This window comes from Pholcus phalangioides, unplaced genomic scaffold, assembly GCF_987345545.1.
Source record: "Pholcus phalangioides strain wild (caught in Gottingen) unplaced genomic scaffold, Ppha-v1.0 ptg000006l_1, whole genome shotgun sequence".
Lineage (NCBI taxonomy): Eukaryota > Metazoa > Arthropoda > Arachnida > Araneae > Pholcidae > Pholcus > Pholcus phalangioides.
The window spans coordinates 2,714,033-2,737,497 of NW_028301599.1; the positions used below are offsets into that span (position 1 = coordinate 2,714,033).

Below are 23,465 nucleotides of genomic sequence, written 5' to 3' on the forward strand. Positions count from 1 at the left end.
GCGACCAATTTTGGAAAAAAAAAATTTGAGTCGTGACCCATAGTTCAAGAATACTCGACTGTGAGTGGGTTTACACGACCCATCTCGATGCCCCTGCGACTCGAGTTTGGGTCGCGACCAGTAGTTTAGGAATCCGTTGCGGTGGTCAAGTGGTCATGGTGACGTTCTCGCATCGCGAGGTCCCAGGTTCGAACCCCACCGTCGCCACAGTAGTAGCCGGCTGAAGTTGGTTTCCTGTGGTTCCCAACTTCGAGGCGCCAATGCGAGCCAATCCCCTCCTTGAAAAAAGTCGCAACCGACCTGCAAACGGCACAAATGTAATTCAATCATTACACTTCACTTCTGAAATATAGATAGCAGCAATGTAAACACCAAACACAACACCAGATACGACTATTAGGTACACACACTTACACTTCTGGCACAACTCACTAGGTAGTAAATTGCCCATAGCTGACGGTAGACCTGAGTTGTGCTCGGTTTTAAAGAAAGAAAGTAGGTTAGGAACCCTAGGCCAAGGGTTTCGTTATACTCTCTAGTCCCTAGTAGTATAACGAGGTTTCTATCTGTTATATTTTTTCTGCAGCTTCAAATAATGTGATACACTGGAAAGTTATCTGCAATTTCCTATTTCTTATTTTGTTATCCTTTACTTCATTTCAGGTTGGATAAAAGCTTGACATTTCCACTGGCACTGCGAAGACGAGAGATAGAGAAAGTGTGTGAGGAATAATCAAATGTTTGATCTCATTTACGGTGGTCTGCAAGAAATCGATGTCGAGCCAAACCCTTCTTCTCCATTTTGCTGAATACCACCCCCCCCCCCATAAAATGAAATCGTTGATCCCTGCGTGTACTTGCTCTCCTATCTTTTATTTCATATCAGTGATTCCCAACGTGAGCGTTAACGCCCCCGGGGGAGATGGAATGTTCCAGGGGGAGGGCGGTAGAAGCTACGGGTACAGCATAGGATCCTATAGATTAGATTGCATTGGGGGCGATGGGAGAAAACAATTTCTGAAGAAGGGGGCGATAGGACAAAAACGGTTGGGAAAGTATGCTTTATATTGTAAAAAAGTAGCAGAATTTTAGCGTCAAACAGAACTTCGTTAAGACTTGTCATTAGAAACAAAAAAAAAGTTTTGATTACCGTCTTTGAGATTGGGTAAAAGCTCGAAATTAGCAAGAGTTTGTAATGTACCTACTACTACTACTACTACTACAACTAAATCACTCATGCAGCTCGTCCACGCTGCCAGCTGCCAGTGTGTGCGTGCGTGCGTGCGCGCGCGTGTGTGTGTGTGTGTGTGTGTGTGTGTCAAAAATCGCATTCCATTATGCAGAGAGGTTCCGAATGGAGAACATTTCAGCAAGACTTTCCCAGTGGGTCATTAATATAGACATTCAAGTGAAAGTATATTTTTTGAATGAAATAGCATGTGTAAAATTATAAAATAAATTTCGATGAGAATTTAACGCATTCAAGAACGCTTAAAATAAAACATATACGGAAATATTTGTTTAAAACATTTGTGAATCGGATCCTTCGCTTTGAATTAGCTTCAGAGGTATAATGGAAAAGAAAGAGATTTGTTATATTTTTATAAAAATCTCCCAGTAGGTACGTCATCCCGTAGCTGATCATATGCACGCTTCGTCGACTGAGGAGATGAAATTATCCTTGCATGAACTGCTTGGGAATGTTATTGCCTAGAGAGTATAACGGGGTTTCCTTCCATTATTTTTTGCATCGCTTGCTATAGCTTCAAATAATGTGATACACTAGAAAGTTTTCTGCAATTTCCTATTTCTTATTTTCTTATCCTTTACTTCATCATTTCAGGGTGGATAAAAGCTCGAGAATTCCACTGGCGGCTGCGAGGATGAGAGATGGAGAGCGCGAGCGTGTGTGAGGAAGAATCGAATGTTTGATCTCATTTACGGTGGTCTGCAAGAAATTGATTTCGAGCAGAACCCTTCTTCTCTCTTTTGGTGAAGGCCCCATAGAATGAGATCGTTGATCCCCGCGTTTCCTTTGCTCGGCTATCTCTTACTTTATATAGTCCAAGAGCATCGGAATTTTATCGTCAAACAGAACTTCGTTAAGAAACTTCGCGCTTCGTTAAGAATTGCTATTGGAGGAAAAAGACTTTTAATTTCTGTCTTGGAGACCGAGGAAAAGCTCGAAATTAGCAAAAGATGGCAGTATGTAATACGTGTGTATGTACGCATGGATATATGAAAAATGTTAATCCATTATGCCGGGAGATCCTGTGTATATGTACATCATTCACATACACACGCGCATATAAATTCCGAATACTTAGGTATTCAGATATTCCTCCTCGCTTTTCGAGAAGCAAGACATGAGTCTAAGGAACTTATGAATCTGTGGAAATTCCCCTCATCATTGGAAAATACTAAGTTAAAGAATACTGAGAGAAAATCTTTAATGAAGCGAGAGCGTCGTCGAGGCAGTAATAGAATTTCTCAGTATATCCCAGATGAATCAGTATTTTTATGAGTATGGTTTCGACTGGGGTTTTTACTCATTCATGAATGTAAATTATACAAGGAGCATTCGAGAGTACTACATAAATTCATGACCTTAAGTATTTAGACTTGCGTGAATATGGTAAATAAGACAGTGCTGCTTTAGGGAGAGTTGGTGTGTATCGTATTGAGTACTCACCTAATACAGTTAGATGAGCGACGGCCATGATGGGTTTTTCATTTTTTCCTGGACCAACCTGAAATTACGTAGGAAATAAGAAACAAAAGAAAACGTGAACATAACAGAATTATTTTATCAGATATTTTCAACGCATTGCATGAGCCACGTGTGGCCCTAGGAGTATGGAAAATTTTTAGTTGCGGCCTGCCAACAACTTTGATAAAATAACTACTGAATGTATTGAAATTGAAAGACGGTTAGAAAGCGGACAAATATGCGGAACACTCGCAAAACTGTTCAGAGCTTTGAGACTCCTTACGACTGTTTAACATACATAATAAAATGCAGAATTCAAATAAATAATGAAATGGAAATTAATAGCGAAATAAATAATTTAAAATTATTGAACACAACATGTTTCTTAGTTGGTAAAAATTAATAATAAATGAAAAAAATAATTCCAGAATTAATATTTGAATGATTTTTTATTCAGACTTTATGCAAAAAATTATTTCAAGTGTTCAGATAAAAATTCATATTTAATAAAAGTAATATTGCAATGAGAACACCAAAAAAAGTTCATTCAAATGGAAGAAATGTTCATTCGAATGGATATCCAACTATTCGTTGGAATTTTATAAAATTTCAACATTTGAAAATATATATATAAATTTCAAATATCTGAATTCAATATTTTTCACTTCCCATTGATTAATTGAAAAATCGAAGATTAATTTTACTGACACACGTCGAATAAACATTTCTCCAAAACTTCACAATTATAGTGTGTAATTCAATTTTTGTTTTAATCTTTTCCTTGTATACATTTACATAAGTCGTCATTTTTTTTCTCTCTTTGAGGAAAAATTTAACAGATTGAAGAGATTTGATATGGATTTGTATTTTAATTTTATTTTCAATTGAGTGAAATATTTTTTTCAATTCATCTTTGAGGATTCCTCATGCTTCAGGATTCGTGGCAGACCTGAACTCTGAGCCCGTTGGCCCATCCCCGTTAATACATCACTGTGCATTACATAAAGTTCTTATTAATCTGGGTGCCAGTTTTCAATTCTAGATAATGCTAGAATGACACACATGCACCTCGTCCATATTCCTCTTCGGAAGTTCTAACGAATCGGTACGTGTTGGAATGTGTGCGTCCCTGTTGTAAATCTAACATGAAATTTGTTTATGTGTAATGCTTTTATAGTAATGCCATCTATCTTTCGAACTATGAGTGAAGTATGATGATTGAAGATTTTTACCGTTGTAGTACCTGTGGCTACAATACCAGATACTGCATTATAAATTGGCCCCACTTACTTACTTAAATTACCTACCCGACCGACGCCATAGTGGTAGTCGGCTGACTTCGAGGCGCAAATGCGAGTCGAGATCTCACCGTTGAAAAAAATTCGCCACAGAGAGAAACAGGTCTACAACGGTACAATTGTCCAATCATTACACATCACTCACGGTCAGAAACATTTATGGCAGATGGCAGCACTGCACAAAACAAGTATTACAGTGAAACATACTTCACGTTAGCTTCACAGTACGTACCAATTCGTTAGAAGTTCATCAGAGGAATGTGAACGAGGTGCATGTATGATTTAGTAGTGATAGTATAAATTGGCGCCCCCCCCCCCAGTTTTATGTAAAGTTTTAAATTTGCCAGCAATGTCTGAAAATGTGAAGATCCCTGGTTTATATTTATATAGAACCCCTGGTAAAAAGTAATTTCGATCAAATAAGATTCGTACCATACCATGGATTTGTACGAACCACGCGTTCGAGAACTGAAAATACACTGATATTTCAATAAAACTAAATTGAGTGCACATTTTGCGTTTGTTACCAAATACGTTTCCTTGGAGAATTTTTTTTAAATATTACTGATCAAACATGGAGGGAAAAATAATAATAAATACATGAAAAATACATGAAAGGCATGTTCATAAAAACTAATAAGAACTCCTTGGCCTTAGAATCGGGCAAAAAAAGTTATCAAACAGGCCGTGGCTTTGAAAATAAGCCCCAAAAGCTAAAACTTATTTTCAAAGATATAGTATTATCACGGGAAAAATTACGGTAATTTTTCTCATTTAATTTGAAGTCTAAAAGCAACATGACGCATGTGGAAAAACATCTAATTCTCCCCATGTGAATTCTATCAACGTAATGAATTGATAGGTACAATTATAAATAATTGAAAATAGTAACCGCTATCATTTTATTTCATCATCAATTAATCTCACCTGGCATTGGAATAATCCTTCATCGTCCAGTTCTGCCTTGTGTACGAGCAATGTATATTCCGACTGCGACGAATCAACTTGCATTTCATACCTGGTGTATCCAGGTATATTCGGATCGTAACCTATTATTTAAAAAATAATAATTTATATAGCCATAGAAGAATCAATGAATAATATATGGCTGATGTAGTAAATATGAATGCTGATAGATTTCAGGATCAAATTTTCCTCAAGTAACACCATGATTTCCAATAATAGCTAGTGAGTTAATTCGGTTTCTTCATAATTATTATTTTTTATGGGAACCTTACCCAGAAGAAATCCATCTTTGCTCCATTGTACCAGTCCGACTCTGTTCCCGATGTGGCAGTGAAGTTCAGCTGTGCGTCCAGCAACTACTGATGTGTCTTGAGGCTTGACTCGAAAATATTGCTGCGAAGAAGCACCTGGGAAATATAATCGATGTTTAGAAAAAAAAATAATTCCATAGACACATTTGACGATTCAGTTTAAACCAATCGTTCCCAAATGTTTTTGGCTGTTGACCCCCAACCCCCCTGTAATTCTTGGTGTCTGCCGTGGGACCCCTACCTCCTATTTATGAAAGCAATGCTACAGCCATCTAAGAGCGAGAATGCTCTCAAACAAGGACATTCCATCCAGTACCAGTAAATGAGATGCGATTGCAGTGTCATCTGTTAGACTGCAGAAGAACCTAAACAATGTTTCATACTCCTATAGAGAAACGTCGTCACAAGTGCAATTTTCGACAAATCATAACAAAACTAATACAGCTATACTACTGTTGTCTACCAACGTTTCAGCGCCACTTTTGTGCATTAGTTTGGTTAAGATTTTTTTCAAAGTAATTTGTTTTATTTATTTATTTTTTTCAATTTAACTTTAACAGACGGCAAATCTCTTCGGTGCACCTCAGTTGCAAGGCCGTGGACCCCTGTGATCCAGGCACCTCGAATTGGGAACCGCCGATTAATACAAGTGAATGCAAACTGTTGGTTCTGATGTTCCGACTACACCTGATTAAATTATCTAGCCTGTTCCATGATGTTTTCAAGCAGACCCATAACACAGAATCATTTCGGAAAACCCCAACAACTTATTCATTCGCAGATGGTGTTTGTGTGCTGGTAGACCCAATCATTAATACCGTACATACGAACGTACGAGCACACGTTCATGTAACTGATTGTTGGTGAGCTCTGCGATCCTTCTTTACGCCCGTCCTGGTACGGGACGTGGAGTAAGCCGTGCAATTACGTACACGAGCGATAATCTCTACACGATGTTTAATGCACGATTAACCCGGGACACATTGTCCCGTGACTTAGAAGATGACGCCGTTCACGGTAAACATGGTCGATACTCGACCCTATTAATATTTCAGATCTGCCTTCCAGCCGAATATCGTTCCTAGATGGAATATTAACATTTCAGCTATTCCCCCGGATGTCAACTACATGCTTATCTAATGTACATATCGTACTTCCTAACACTGACATTCAAGGCGGAAATGGACTAATTCACGTGCCTTTACTAATTCATCGCTTTCGGCAGAAGAGGAGGATGAGTGTTTGAGGAAGAGAGAGCAACACCAGGAGATAAACGAGATGCCGCTTGACTTATGAGAATGTTCGGTATTTGGCAAAGGAACGGCAAATGACGCCATCACTCAACGGTAAGACTAGAGGCGCATATATCATCACCCGAAAACGGGCGTCTTGGGTGATATTTGTTATGGGTATTAGGTTATAACTCCCCTTAATTCCTAAGACGAAATTATTATCTTAAATATAAATTACCAGGGACTACGAGATACTAGAGGAATTATTGAATAATTACATTGAGGTCGTTCGTGTGGCAGAAATATGAATATATTATCATCATTCCACATCATACTAATTTGAGTGAGTAACGTTATTAACCACTTTATGATCAAGAACGTGATATTGCAACCAAACGATAGTGGAAGAAGTTCAAACAAGCCTATTCTTTCCCCCTCTCTCCTCCCCACCACAAAACTCTGTTGCAACCCTATGGGGTCGTTCAAGTATTACGTCAGCATCGAGGGGGGAGGGAGGGGGTTTCGGATTTGCTGACTTTTGATGACAAGGGGGGAGGGGGGTTTGAAGGTTGCTTACGTCATCAACTACCCTTTTTGAAGATATGAAATATTCTAAGCCGCTGACGAAATTTTGCTGACAAGGAGGGCGGGGAGGGGGGGTCAAAAATGGCTAAAAATCTGCTCACGTAATACTTGAATGGCTCCTATGAAAAAAAGTATTTCTTTTCATCTTCGTGATTTGGGGAGGTGTAAAACTCTTTTATTCTAACTTTAAATAGGTCCACTATATATATGTATAGGCTATTATCACTTATCTGTAAGTATTACATATAAGAGAAAGAGTTAGTAATATACATTTTACCTTTCATTTCAGGGGTTTTGTTTTTTCACTTTCCTATAATTTTTCTCCATTCCTCCATTCCTATTTCTAACACGTAATTACGTTAGAACAAGGGTATCAAAACTTGTATTTATCGCCGATTCGTCACACAGAGATCATTCGAATTTCTCGCCAATCGCTTGTGAGCGGAGCGGATAAAATTCTCTGAAAATTCGTAAAAGTTACTTTATTTTATCATACTATAAACTGCAGTGATGCTTCAGATAACGAACGTCTCGGCTCTTACGAAGTTTTTTTTAGCGATATTTCTTCCTCTACTAACGAATACAAATGCAACGCCACAACAGGCAAAATGCCCAACGAGGTGACTGAGAAAAAGATGCCCATAAAAATATGGATGTCATATATTTCAAAAATACAGCAACACAATTAAAAATGCAATTAACAAAACTTTTAAACAATATACACACATGATAAAATATTATACAATGCCCATAAAGAATACTTATGGTTGTCTTATTCTAAGTATGGATAGTTTCTCGATTTACCCCAACATGTTTATCGTATTTCTTTTTAAACGTGTCAATTGTGTTACAATTTACTACCTCCGGGGGTAAGCTATTCCATTTATTAACAACCCTGTTACAGAAAAATTCCCTGCGACACCATAACCTTGCATTGTCCCTCACCAATCGATACTGGTGTCCCCTTGTAAAAGCAGTCGATTGGCGGTGGACTAAAAGTTCATGGTCCATCCTATCCATCCCATTGAAAATGTTGAACACTTCGATCACATCTCCTCGACACCTGCGTTCATCCAATATAAACATATTCAAAAAATGACGTCTCTCTTCATAACTCAAGCCCTGTGTGCCAATAAGGACACGCGTAGCTCTTCTCTGCACCCCTTCAACCAAGTCTATGTCCCTCTGTCGATAGTATACGTGTTGGACAAGCAAACATTTCAGTTGATCTGGGATACATGCCCATAAAAAAAGGCACGTCGTGGGTTGAATTTGCTTGTCAATCGAAATGAATCGAACGAGTAGGCCAAACCCCAAACTACTACCACTTAACGGCACGCCACAATTATCGCCACACCCCAGTCAAGAAAATGAAGGCTACATTTATCGGTAGTCGCCTCAAGTAAAGAACTAGGTAATTATCTCCGTCCTTCCCTAGGACCAGTGTGTGTGGGTGTGTGTGTGTGACGACAACCTTCGTGGTGGTAGATGACCATCTTATGGCTGTGCCACTCGGGCTAAACATCAACTTCATTTATTTAATTTAATATTCCAGATTAATTTATTCCCAATTCGGAGAGAATCGCTTTCCAGATAATTTTTTTTTTTTTTTTTGCATAATAGTCTCCCACAGTCTCATTAAGATATCGTAAAAATGTGACTGCATTCGGATAAGCAGTATTTGAGGGAAACGCCTTGCATAATGCTCATTGTGTAGTTGAACATTGCTATTGCAATGGAGTCGGAAAATTATACATAGCCCCGTGTTCGTCCGTGCGGATGTGGAATCGGACACGATGGCAATCACGTTTTGCCAGTCTTTGCGTATCCAACGGTAAACACTTCCAAAAGCGGATAACCGTGAACTTGGCCAAATTACGGAGATTTTACTGCATCAACAGACTTCTGCATATTAAATGAGCAACTAATGGTCTTGTAAACACAAAATCTCGTCTTCACCATCACGAAAATAGTAAGCTTCTTTTTTAAACTAAAACTGATTCTCACATGGAATAACATATCATAACATTCCGATTCAGACCGACAATCTATAGGAGATTTTCATCGAATTATCCCCATGTAACTCACTAAGGCCGGTATTACACTATAAAAGTTTTCTAAAAGTCCTTTTACAAAACTTGAAAAATTCAACCGATGAGATTATCGGTTGCATTTGCTCGAATGGAACCTATGAGTTTTATTGGTTGGATTTTTTGAGTTTTATATTTATAAAAAGGATTTTATCAAACTTTTACACCGTAATCCCGGCCTAAGAGAACGATACGCTAACCATTCAGATTGAGCATTTCCGTGCTAGCTATGTACTAGTGCCGTCGGTCATCTTATTGGTCTTTCTTAAATTCAAGTTTGCATCGTGACTCTCAGCCATGGAAGATTCTGACAAGAAATATGCTAGTTTCAAATTCACGAATCGTAGAAATCGCATGTTTTTTTTATTGGGTTTTTATTTTCTTTCTTTTAAACCGAGCGCAACTCTGGTCTATCGCCATGAGCAATTTACCACCGAATCAGTTGTGCCGGAGGGGAGTGCACGATTGTCTAACAGTCTGAGTATGTATCTAATGCTCTGCGTGAATTTCAGTGCTGTCCTCTATTTTCCAAACTGCGAATGCAGTGTAATGATTCAATATTTGTACTTTTGTAGGTATATCAAATTTACATACAGGTTCCATAAGTAACATCATTCTACTGGCGAACCATTCATCCAAGAGGCATACCTCCACTAAGAAAAAGTTTTCAAATAATCTGGAGAACCTCGTCATTCATGTTGGAAGGGGTTGTATAGCTAGTAAAATAGAAAAAAAACTAACTTTTAATCCCGACACCCTGCGCCAAAATACCAAATTAGAATGTTGTTGTCCTGTCACTCTTGATGCAATAAAAATGTTCCACGATTGTAAATGAAACAAATGAATCAAATATTTCAGTGAATGAAACATTCAGTGAAATATTTGAATTCAAAAATCTCGGAGCAAATGCGGGAAAGAATAACATAAACCAACGGGCAATGCTTCTTTCTCTCGTTTTGCTCAACTTTCCTACGATTTTGAATTCAAATATCTAGGCTAATATTGTACTCGAAAACGTGGAATTATATCCATTGGTCTCAGGAGAGACAAGGCAACAACTCTCCAGTTGGGTTTTTGAGCACAGTATGCCCACATATAAAAAGATTTATATTTATTTCAATAACCACACAACGGCTTGTAACATGAACGACGTATCTGAGATCTACACATTATTTGGATACTTTTTCTAACTGGAAGTTAGCCTCTAAGATCAACGGTTCTCCAGTAAAATTCAGTACGTGTGGTTATCTATGTACCCGATGTATCAAATCGATTTCTATCTGTGCGTCTTTATATGTTCTGTATACAAATTTGCTAATAGCGATAGACTGATCGAAAAGAACGAAGTTCGTTTTTTGCGAAAGTTTAGATACAACAAAGAATTTTCGCGATTGGTCGTGGAAATATGCAAATTCGCCACTAATGAGGTCACCGCTGTTCAGTATTTATGTTCTCCACGCGATGACAGAAATTATTTCAAGTGCCGCAATCTACACCGAGCAGTTTTGAAAATAAAAATAAACAACAAAATATGGAAGTTAAAGCTATATCACAATGCAAGCTATTTAAATCTAACATGGTGTTTCAGAAAAAATTATCCGATTTAAAAAAAAAAAACCATAACTATTCAGCTTTTAATCCGTTTTGATCGAATGATATATTGGTAGAATACGGAAATCTCGAGTTTCACGCAGTTGCCGACAGGTAGCGTTGATGCTCTTCCTTCGGTCCCCACTTCAGTGTTTGTAAAGACGGCGACTACACAACAGAAACCGTTTTGTATTCTAAGCTTCGCGAAATGTGAGTCCGTAACAACTGTTCATCGTACTTTTCGTCGCCAATACCCTGGTGTTGAACTTCCTACCACTCAGAGCACTTGGAAATGGTATAAACAATATCGAGCACGGGTTGTTTGTGTAAAGGGAAATCAAAACCCCTGGTCGTCTCCACATGTTAGACGAAAATGTGGAGCGCATCCCACAGTTTCGAACGTAGCCCACAGAAATCCACTCGCAGTGGATGCGAACATGCTGGCAAAAGTTGGAATTTGACTACCGTATAGACATATACCGTGCATCCCAATGTGCACATTTCGAGCACCTTTAATTTGATTAGTAAAAAAACTTTAATTAGCCATATAATATAAATTTAATCTTAAGTGTCTGTGCTCAATATTTTTCGTAATATCCGCATTTCAAATCGGGTGATTCTTTTTGAAACACCTTGTATATTTATCTGTTATATATTTATCCATAATCTATTTATCTACTGAATAATAATCGATTTAAATATTTTGAACTGATTTGATGCTTTAAATATATAGGATAGAAAGATTTAAAGTTATCGATGAATATCTTACTCAATAGAAAAAATGTTCCATAATACGAGTATATCGCCCTCGACGATTATTAGTGTATTTGTGTGTTTAAAGAGAAAACTAGTTTGTCCATCCGGATATACTCATGTTAATAATCATTAAAAATACAACAACATTTTAAAACCATATTTTGGGATTGCAAAGAATGGATTGTGGCTATATATATCATTAAATTAAAATTATAATTTCAGGAACTAATTTTCTGAAATGTCTAGTTTATCGAATAAAAGTTTTTCCCACATCTAAAATATAATTACAAGACTTCTTTAATGTTATGTATTCCTCGTAGAAAAATTTTCAAAATATGGCTATTCTCTAGCAGAAATGTCTGGCACTGCCTTTATTTACTACGCATTCGGAACATTAAAGAATTGACAAACAATTCTAAAGGGATAAACATATATTGAAAACACATTATTTAGAAACCACTATATGACCAAAGCAAGTATTTAAAATATCCTTGTTGAAGCCGCGCAAAAAACGTTGTTTTTACTGTTTTGCTGCAATTTCGAACTATTCGTCTAGTTTAAATAATTCGTCGTGAAATTTTTTTGAAGGGCCTGTGTGAGTAATTCATGCTGGAGGTTACTTGGTATATTTATTAAATTTGACGGAGAATGAAAGTTGTTTTGTATTAGGAATATCCACAAAGAAGGAAAATAAATTTCTCGTACTGTAGTTTCCTATTATTGCACACAGCAGGATCAGTATTTTTCCCCAACCACGAATAGAAACTGTAGAACTGTATGTTTATCTTATCGTATTATCATTTCGCATATTGAAAAATTAGTGTACACCTGTTTGAATTATGTATAAATGTCATTCACTATAGAAAAATAATGCTAATATATGCACACACATATTTGAAGGTATTCAGACCAGAGTAAAATATTGATTACCTACTCCGGTACATAGCGGAAGTGTGGTTCTTTTACTGATTAAGTGTTTTCCCATCTTCCACTTCCTAGCATAAATGAATTAGTTATAAAATTAATTATGATTAAAAAATTAAATCATCAATTAAATAAAGTATGTGGTCTCTACCTCCGGCTGCTCCGATTGTACAACGCACTCTACGGAAAATAAAGTCTGTTTAAGTATGTTTCATAACCACTTCAGTTTGTCAGAGTAATTTTGAATCACCCGGTATACATCATGTCCAACTGAATATAATCCGCGGATGCGAATTATGCTACTTCGATAGAGAGAATCGTCGTATAGTCCGCAGTGGTGGACACATGCGAAATCCACGTGTAAACAATTCATTCATGAATAACGAAACATTATTTTTTGTCGAAATAAAAATTGATTTTTCATTCATATCTATACACACCTTTTTTTTCACCTAATTTTTGAGAAAAAAAAGTATACGAATTATATTCGAAAATATTTATTTCTCTTCCACCATCGCAGAACAATGTGTAAATATGACGTAGTGGTATGTAAACTGCACTAAGAAATTCAAAGTACTTTTAACGTACAAAAACTACAAATTACACGAAGAAAATACGGTATTTGAGGGGTAAAGAAAACATATCTTAAACATCTTCAATTTCTAAAACACTGATTCATTTTTGTGTGTAGTAATATTAATAAATAACCTATAAGTTAATAATAACTAAAATTAACTATTGATTATTAACATATACTCAATGTTGATTACTGAAGAACATAGTAACATCCAGATAAAAATCAAAAATCACACAAAAAAATGAGTTAACTAGCTAAAGAGCAAATATACTCTTGTGTAATTAATATACGCTACATATTCTCATGTACATAGTAAATATACACTCAAAATAATCATTAAATCACCGCTTCTAATGCTACATAGTCTAATACGCTATGAATGTGCTTAATGAGAACATACAAGAAAATAAATTGTATATTAGAACTCATTCCGGGTTGTATTTTATTTATTTTCTTTTAATTAATTAATAAGAGATATACTGGAGTCGTGGTGTACATAATAATTTTTTTAAAACCTCGAAATGTTTTGCATATTCGTTTTGATATCTACAAAGCTTAATATACCAAGCCATAAACAAATTAGTTTACAAGCGCTAGTAGAGACGGCAAACATTAAGTAATTTAATCACCATCGGAAAAATGAAGTGTCTGTCATAGTTTCTCAATTATGCACCAGAATTTACGGGTGAATAAAAAGCACCGCGAAGCAAATTTGTTTTAGGCGCTAACTGGTAAGAAAAATACAAAAGAGAAAAAAAAACACGAACAGGAAAAATTTACGGAAGATTTTTCCTAACACCATCGCTTAAAAAACTATATTGCTTTTTTTTTTTAAACTTCTGTTTGCGAGAAATGCAAATAACTTCACGCTTTAAGCCGCTCGATTTTATTTTATTGTTTTTGATAAATGAATAAAAATGGTAGAGGGGGAAAAAAACGTAGAAAATTAGAGATTACTTCACATGTGCGACAGGAATGAGTTTTTTATTGATCAAATATATTCTTTCTCAAATTATGGCAACACATAGTTGGTTTTTTTTTAACACTTTACAGAGAGAGAGAGAGAGAGAAAGAGGGAGAGACTGTAAATATTTATCATAAAAAACGTGAAGAAATAAAATTATTTCCGAGTGAAATGATGGTTTTCCAGTAATTATTGGTTCTCGCAGATTTTGGGCCATAACGCCATGACTTGGATAATTCGAAATGTTTATATAAAATCAGCTAATTGGGATATATAGGAGAGAAAATTGCAGTAAAACGTTATCATAGCGCCTAATTATTATTTTTACTTACATGTTTAGTTTATAGAATGAATAAATGAGAAATGTTCAGAATTTTATGAATAGATGGCAATTTACAAAAAGTCCGTAAACGACAGCGGCAAAAGTGTCTCTTCTATGTGTTAGCATCAAATATTTATAGAAGATATTAGAGATTGGAATTTTAACGTAACATACCATTACCGTATTTAAATATGTGCTCGAAGTACACGACACTCGATTTTAGTCTATGTTAGCATGTATTGAGATTTCCTCGATTGCTTGCCGTATGTACCGTTATTATTATCATTTTTTCTTTTGCCTTCGTCTGAGGCGACAATGTTTTGTTGTTTATAATAAAACTTTCCGGATACACCCATCTTCTGGGAACGCTTCGATATCTCTATGAGATGAGAAGCGGGGTGTGCGCGGTCTTCAAAGGTCGAAGTATTTCAGTTGGAAAATGTTGTTGATACTCCAATCAATCATATATTATCATGAAATCAATTTTAATATCCCTACAGGTTGAGCGTGACATGTTCTGCCAAACGAAAGGAGGTGATAGATGACCCCCAAGTGGAACATGAAACACCCTATCAACCCTGTGCTATCTCGAACTGTTTTTGAAAAACAAAAACGGAAATTTTTGAAGTTTCTGAAAGACCGACACAAAATCTAAGTTCACATCAAAGAAATTTTCTGTTCTTTCCCGAAGTGACATGAATTTCACCGATAGATTTGGATTTAATGGTAAACTACAAGCGCTGAATGTTTGGCACAGTTAAAAATAAAGTTGTCACCAAAATTTTTCATCGCAAAATACGCAAACACCCTTCTAGCTACAGTCGATCAAATTTAACTAAAACTTTTCCATTGTACCAGCTTTCGATAGACCCTTCAACAAAACCATATCGGTCAAAACCATATCATGAGAAATTCAGTCTTCTGTTTACAATACATCACTAAAATCTGTTTTTGTCGAAGTAGGCATTTTAGTCGATTTTGGCGATAATTCAATTTTTTAACTTCACCAATCCCTCAGCGCTTGTCACTCGCCAGGAATACAGATATCCGTATGCAGATCCTACAGAGTAGAGGTGGTGTCGACTAATAGGATTTTTTCTGCAAAACCAAATTGTCGCTAAAATATGTATCCTCCAATTCGAAATTTCCGTCGAATATCTGCTTCGACAAACGCCGATTTCAGTGATGTATTGCAAACGAAAGGCAAAATTTCTCCTGAACCAGAAAACCGATAGAGCTTATTGTAGGCTCTTTCGAAAAATAGTGTAATGGATACGTTTTTGGTAAATTTCACCGATTGTAGCTAGAAGTTTATTTGCGTAATTGACGATGGAAAATAATGGCGACAATTCGATTTTGAACTTTGCCGATCTTTCAGCACTTGTAGTTCACAATGAAATCTACATATTTTGATGAAATTTGTCACTTCATAGGATATTTCTGTTCTTTTCTAAATATCTGCTTAGGTTTTCTGTATGTTTGTGAACGTTTTTTTTAGAAACTTCACAAATTTAGGTTTTTCAGAATAGGCGTATTTTTTTGTCATAATCGATTACCCACCATAACTCGAAAATAATTCAAGATAGGCGAAGGTTAATAGGGTGTTTCATGTTGCACTTGGGAACGTCTATCATCCCCTTTCGTTTGGCAGAGATTGTTACGTTCATCCTGTATAAAACTATTTTCAATTAAGCTGATCTTTTATTTCCAACATTTAATCAACCACATCTACAGCCCCTTTCATTCCATGTAAAATGATATAATCTGAAAGTTATACTGCACTGTTAGAATTGCCAATGACATCATGATTATACATAAAATATAGCTAGAATGATTGATTTTTTTCCTTATGGGGCGTAAAATTTAATGCTACTTTTTTTGATGCCGAATGATGAGGAATGGATCCATCAGTTGTTGTCCGGCATATATCCACATTACCAAGATGAAATATGCGAACGTCAACCAAAGTTTCATTCTAATATTTAGCAGGGGGGTTCGTTCGGAGTAAACTGTCGCAAACACGGAAGGCTCCTAGCTTTTCATCAAGTGTGACAGATTTTCCCACCTACGGTACATGATTCTTCAAACTTCAACACAAACTTTCAAAAAATAAAAGTATCTGGTTTTGATTTTATTTACCCTTTTCTTTGCTCTCTATCATTCATATTGTCAAATAGCATTGGAGCTATTACAAATGAAAACTATTGAAATGCTATTGCTTAAGTAAAATAAATTTTATATATCTTTTTCGTAAGGATCCACCATTGCATATCTATATATTTCAAACACTAACGTACGTGGGAGTACTACAGTACCCCAGCAACTGAAAATTTCTCATCAAATAACCATTAATGCAAAGTAGGTAGCTTAATCCGTCTCAGTATCAGGTAAGTACAAAAAACACAGCTGCTGGTAAGAAAATCATTTTAAATATAACATAATTCTCGGAATTGATGCTTTTGTCAAACTTAGGATAATGCAGTTCCCCACGCACGTCTTTCCGTTTTAAACTTGATGTGCAAATGCTGAGTTCCCTTTTCGTCACAATAAAGGACACTCTCACGAAATGTCAACATCCATCACCAGATTCAGGAAAAAATTGGTAGAAAAAATGCTATTGCTAGCATTCGATATCTAGGTATTTTGTGAAATGGCCTACACTACTTCCTGGTAAATTCGTAAATTGACCAGTCTATTCTGAAGTTTGATCAATTTGTGAAGGTGTCATACATCAGACATTGATCATAACATATACATCGATAGACCAGCACTTTCTAACATTCCAACAACGAAGAAATTTCAGGAATGTCAACACCGTGATGAATCCTTGTTGCAATTATCTGACGTAGTTTGTAATGGTGATCAACATCGATAGAAAATTGAGAATATCTACGCCTACAAAGCCCCATGTTTAAAATACGTTTAACTTCGCATCACTGAATAATTTATAAGAATACATCACGTCTTCAATCTCTACACAGTAAATATTTGCTTCTTCGAAGAAAGAAGACCAAACACCACGAGTTTCGTAGAGGAATCCTGTTTCGCGTATCGATGGTAAATAACCGTTTAATGGATACATCCAGCACTTACCGTTAGCACCAGGAGCAAATACAATGTTTCAATGTTTTCCCAGCACTTCTAGCAGAGACAGAGAGAATAGAAGAAAATCTTTTTTTATTTTTTTTCCGGTTAGTTTCTTATCTTCAGTGCTTATCCTTTTAGCTCTTCTTCAAATAGAGTCTATGAATCTTTTGAAATTGATATAAAAGTAGGATCAAACATTCTCCAGATATCATCATTCTTCAAGGACTAGAGAGATATAGGAGAGGGGGAGAAAAAAGAATAGAAGAGGAACTTTGAAGATTTATCTGGGATGATCTTCTCGCTATTCAACCGAGGACATAAAGATAGGGACTGAATTCTGTAAACGACGTAGGTGATGGGTAGGCAGAAGACGAATAAATCTTCCACTGATATAGAGCCAAATTGAACTTAAAGGACAAAAAGAAAAAAATCTGAGAAATAAAAGAAGAATAGGTCTATATAGCTTAAAGAAAACCCAGCTCAGTTGATCGACAGAAAAAAAAAGCTCCATTTTTTTTCCAAACTTTCGGATGGTCTACAGGCTCGAATAAAATAAAACTTTTTCATCGAAGAAAAAGGTCAAAAAAATAGAGTCAAGACCGTTGTCATAAGATCCAGTTTTATTTTCCCATGTTAAAAAGGAAAAAAAAAATCAAAATGATCGTACGCTGAAAGAAATGACGAGAAAAAAAAAATTGAACCTGGCATCTGCTCTCCTCATATTTCGTCCGAGTGACAGGCAAGATACGCGCAAGAAAAAAAAAATTACCAAGCTATATTCTGCTCATTATACGAGAGATAGTCAGGAAAGATTGAAAATAAATTCATTTTTAAAAATACCAAGGTTCACTAAATCTCGAATATCATCAGTTTTTTGAGGGGAAAATGCATCTGGGTACATTTATTTGGCTGGTATGAAACACAAATACCGATAAGATTTTCCTCGTCTACAAAAAAAATGGAATCTTTCGTAAAGAACAACATGCGGCGTTGACATTTTGCGTTCGTTTGCAGAAATCAGCTATGGAGGCATACTCCTAGGATGGAAAATGTTTTACTACAAATCGACTTGATTTCGGTGATTCAAACCCAAGAAAGGACGTGTTTCGTTTCCAAACCAAGGCGATTGACTCTTCTGCTCTTGCGTGGTGCAGTAAACATCATTATGATGAACGCAGCGGTTTTCGTTGTTCGATCGCCGAGTAAAAATGAGCCTGCAATCAGTCTGGCACAGGGGGTCTTCACCTTTTCAGACGTTGCGGGGCCAAAGAAAGTTTTCCATGAAGCCCGGGGGCTAACAAGTTATAGTTCCTTATCTACATTGACACAGGAAGGTTTTGATGGGGACCAGGGTTTCAAGTCAAACATGGAGCCCCCACAATATTTTAGAATGTTATTCACTGTGTGCGTGTGTGCGTGTGTTCCAGATTTTTTTCCTATCAAATATGGAATGAGAAAAATAACTTGTTATATCGTCAAGTATTTGTGATTTATTCAAGCCAAACTTTAGATTTTCATGAGCAAAATTACTGTTATTTTCACAAGAGAATTTTTTTTTTGTTTTACGTTGATTTTGTTTTCAATATCTCTTTTTTTTCGATTGCAACCTCGACAAAAAATAATTTTAATGAAGATTTTACGGCAACTTGATGAGTATCGATGGACATTGTGACCATGAAGTAGGTCACATTGAAAATCCAAACTATTTATGATCGGTATTTTCAGAGAAACAAGTTATATATACAGTGAAACCTGGATACAACGATACTCTACAGACCAAGGAACAATACCGTTGGAGAGGGATTATCGTTATAGAGAGGTAGCATTTTATCATCAAGTGCCGCCAAATTTATGATGTTGGCATATCTTCTAAATTTGCGTTTTAGTACCAACATTAAATGTGATTTTTAGTACTTATTTGCAGCAAAAAAATCATAATTAATTGGTTCATGAGTAAAATTCCGTTAGTAGTTATTTCATTCTGTAATTTCCTTCATATATTTATTCTTGTGTACTACAAATACAACGCCACAACAGGCAAAATGCCCTACGAGGTTGCTGAGAAAAAGATGCCCATAAAAATATGGATGTCATATATTTAAAAAATATAGCAACACAATTAAAAATGCAATTAACAAAAAAATTTAAATAATATATACACATGATAAAATATTATACAATGCCCATAAACAATATTATGGTTGTCTTATTCTAAGTATGGATGGAGCTTCTCGATTTACCCGAACATGTTTATCGTACTTCTTTTTGAACGTGTCAATTGTGTTACAATTTACTACCTCCAGGGGTAAGCTATTCCATTTATTAACAACCCTATTAGAGAAAAATTCCCTGCGATACCATAGCCTTGCATTTTCCCTCACCAATCGATACTGGTGTTGCCTTGTAAAAGCAGTTGATTGGCGGTGTACTAAAAGTTCATGGTCCATCCTATTCATCCCATTGAAAATTTTGAACTCTTGGATCATATCTCCTCGACACCTGCGTTCATCCAATGTATACATATTCAAAAAATGAAGTCTCTCTTCACAACTCAAGCCCCTTGTGCCAATAAGGACACGCGTGGCTCTTCTCTGCACCTCTTCAACCTCTGTAGTTATAGTCTCCAAAACCTTACAGCATACACCAGTCCAGGACGAACTAAGCCTCGGAAAAGCGGAAGAATGACTTTTGGAGAACGCGAAGAGACCTTTTTGAAAATGAGACCGAGCATTCTATTCGCTTTTTTGACCACCGCTGAACAATGTTCAGAAAACCTACGCAAACTTACACAGAAAGTAGCTTCACGGCGACGTCATTAACACTTTCGGAGGGTAGAGCGTGCAAAATACCCATGCTATTAGCCATCCCTGAAAGAACGGAAACTAGTAATTAATTTAAAAATATATCGAAAGTGATTTTGAGTGAAATATATAAAAATCATCGTTATATAGAAGTTTCACAATCACCTAAAAGTATCGTTATATAAGGATTTATGTTAGTAAAGGATATCGTTGTATCGAGAAGAGTTTCACATTAGACTACAGGCAATTCCAAAGAAGATCCTTAAAATATCTTTGTAGAAGAATTTACCGTTATATCGAGTACCGTTGTAGCGAGTTTTCACTGTATAATATATAAAATTCCTCATTCGAAGCAGGATATCATTTTGGTTTAAAAGTTTGCCAGTATTTAAATTCTTGAAACGATGATCATTTCCACCATATGCAAAGACAGCTTAGATTATGGTCTAAAAATATATTATTTCAGTGCTGAATGTAAAATACAGTGACTGCTCGTGAAATATTCGATACACGGATATTCCGTGGTGAGGATATTCATTTCCCACTCACTAATGATATATTTTGGCTGAGTAACTACCCGTATTTTGTTTCATTTTTTCCATAATTACGCCTATTTGATAAGATGTTTGCGCAGTTATATTACACCAGGGAGTTTTATAATTGCAGGAAATTAAAATTTTCTGCCGACAATTTTATTTGGAAAAAAAAATAAATTTCACAATCTTATTCTAGTAGAACTGTCTCAGATTACAGGTTATTGTAAAAACAATTTCCTGTCTGATTGCGGGAGATAAGATCCAGTCACAGAAAGTAATTATGGTGGTGGAAATCAATACCGGGAATGGAACAGGAGTTTTAAATTCCAATTTATTTCTTATTTTTACCTGATAATTAACAGGTCCCGGGCATATTTCGAGAAATTCTTGAAGCTCCCTCTACCCTCCAAGTCTGTAAGATGCGAATTATTAAGACGTATATTCTACGATATTACAATTGCAAGCGATAAAATTGAAGCGCTAGAAATATTAAAGTAATTGCGACAGGTTAATACAATTGGATTGCAAATTTGCGGAAAATAATTGGCAATAATAGTTATTGCGTTTTAAAAAAACTCGAGGCAGCCGGTGATTATCCAGTATTATATATATCTCGTTTATTCTAAACCCAATTAACATCCAAAACATGCAAACTGACATGGCTAGAACCTAATTCAATACCTTCTCATCTCACTACAAACAACTTAAAAGTAGTTTTGGTCTCGAAAGCTCGATGACTGCTAGTAGTTGTCCGACACTTGTGCTGAATGAACGCCAGGGTCTCTGCCACCGGACTTATCCCGTTGCCGAGATCCCTTCCAGCCCAGCTTCGTGGCTGAGTCTGGAACAAAGTGAGTGCACCTAACAGTCTGAGTGTGTAGTTGATAGAACTAGTGTTGTGTCTGATATTTCAGTGCTGCCATGTATACTTCAAATTGTGAGTGAAGTGTAATGATTGAATATTTGTAACGTTGAAGGCCTGTTGCTCTCTGTGGCGAGACTTTTTAACGGGGAGATCGCCGACACTTGTGTTGTCATCGGTTAATCGTAACGTAGTTTTATAGCCCCCCCCCCTTTATACTTCAAAACACTACATATATCTAACAATGTATGTGTGGAATGTTACGGGGGTTAAAAAAATCGGTGGTACTTTAAAGTACCGGCAGTAGTGATAATGGTTACGGTAATCATGACATAGAAAACTGTTTCAATATTAATTCATAAAAGGAAATCATGTTCATGATCGTTCTGATATCATACTTTTGGTGACTTTCTAATCATATCTATAGACGCATCACGTGTTCTTTTTACGTTCCTTTTTCCATATTCATGCCGTTACATGCATATACCGAAGAGCAATTTGATATTTTCTGCAGAAACGTAAATAAAGTTTGTTCAATACTTAGTTCAATGGTGAGGATTTTGAATTCGATTTACTGTATTTCAGAAATGTGGAATAGACCGAGACTCTCAGATGCTAAAATGGAACTGAAATTTTTCCCATCGATAATGGATATTTGAAAATAAAATAGTGCCTCGACGAAAGGATTCTATTTATATCATGTGTATTATATTTTCGACCAATAAGAATTCGCGTTCCATGGGAACACCTGCTTCCAATAGGGAGCGGATATAAAGGGTGAATTCAATTATTTATCCGCATTTTTGTTCGAAGAAGAAAATAAGAGCTCAGCTCTTTCTCACTCGGAAAATATCGATGGAGAAAATTGATTTGTATAACGTTGAAGAAATTTCTCCATCATTATTGTTTACAGCACATCTCGTTGATTCACAAATAATCGAATTCTAAAAATCAACGCACGATAAAGTTTTATGAATCAACACCTCACGTAAACCCCCGAAAATCGATGCATAAATCGGAAATTCGATACTTCGAAAATCCTTCCCTCCTCATGTGATTACTTGCATGTCGGAAGAACTGAAACCTTTGGGTTTCGAATATTGAATTTCCCGGGATCAATCGCATGTGACGGAAAAATGCGTGATCATGATATTACTATTTTCTTCGAATAAGCACATTTTTCTTTGGGAGCGGATTCGAAAACGTTGTTAGCAATACAGCAGAAATGTGTGAAGAAAATCCACAAAATACATGATTTTTAATCAAACATTTCTCATGCACGCATATAGTTATTAACATCTATCTTTCTGTAAAAGAAAAAAAAGTCTTCGATTAATCAATTTGGATTAGAAAACATTATTGTAAATTTCATAAGGAGGTTTAGTTACATAACATAATAAAATATAAATGCATAAGCATTTATATTTTATTTACATGACAAGCAGAAAATGAATAGAAGAGATACATGAGGGAGTTATAATAAGGGTATATTGGTATTCATAAAATTATCAATCATTTACTTTATATCAGACATACGGAAGTTCAAAAACAGTTACACGTACGTGTAATGATTTACACTCTGATAACTTTCGTTTTTATTACTTGTAATTTCATCATGAGGTAGTTTAGGGTAATATGGCCCTGCTAAGTGATTTTTTGCTGAGGCCTGTATAATAAATTCTAAAAAAACATAGGATGTTAAAAAATGCTTTGAGCAGTTGTTAAAAAGGAAACAAAGAAGATCCTAGATATATCTTAACTGAAAATATGAAAAAAAATATTTTTCCCTAAGTGTTTACCTCTTAATCATATTCCCAACGGGAAAGTAATATGACCAATGAAGTATTCAATGTA

General features: G+C 35.9%; 1 protein-coding gene across 1 annotated transcript in view; it reads right to left on the reverse strand.

Moving 5' to 3' along the window:
• Positions 1-23,465, reverse strand: part of LOC149085661 (nephrin-like) — a 136,588-nt gene that overhangs the window by 75,946 nt on the left and 37,177 nt on the right. The window contains exons 2-4 of the mRNA XM_089232460.1: positions 5,247-5,381; positions 4,936-5,057; positions 2,693-2,750 (exon numbers count right to left, since the gene is read on the reverse strand). Of these exons, the coding sequence (XP_089088586.1) occupies positions 2,693-2,750; positions 4,936-5,057; positions 5,247-5,381 (315 nt within the window). The remainder of the gene's footprint in view (positions 1-2,692; positions 2,751-4,935; positions 5,058-5,246; positions 5,382-23,465) is intronic.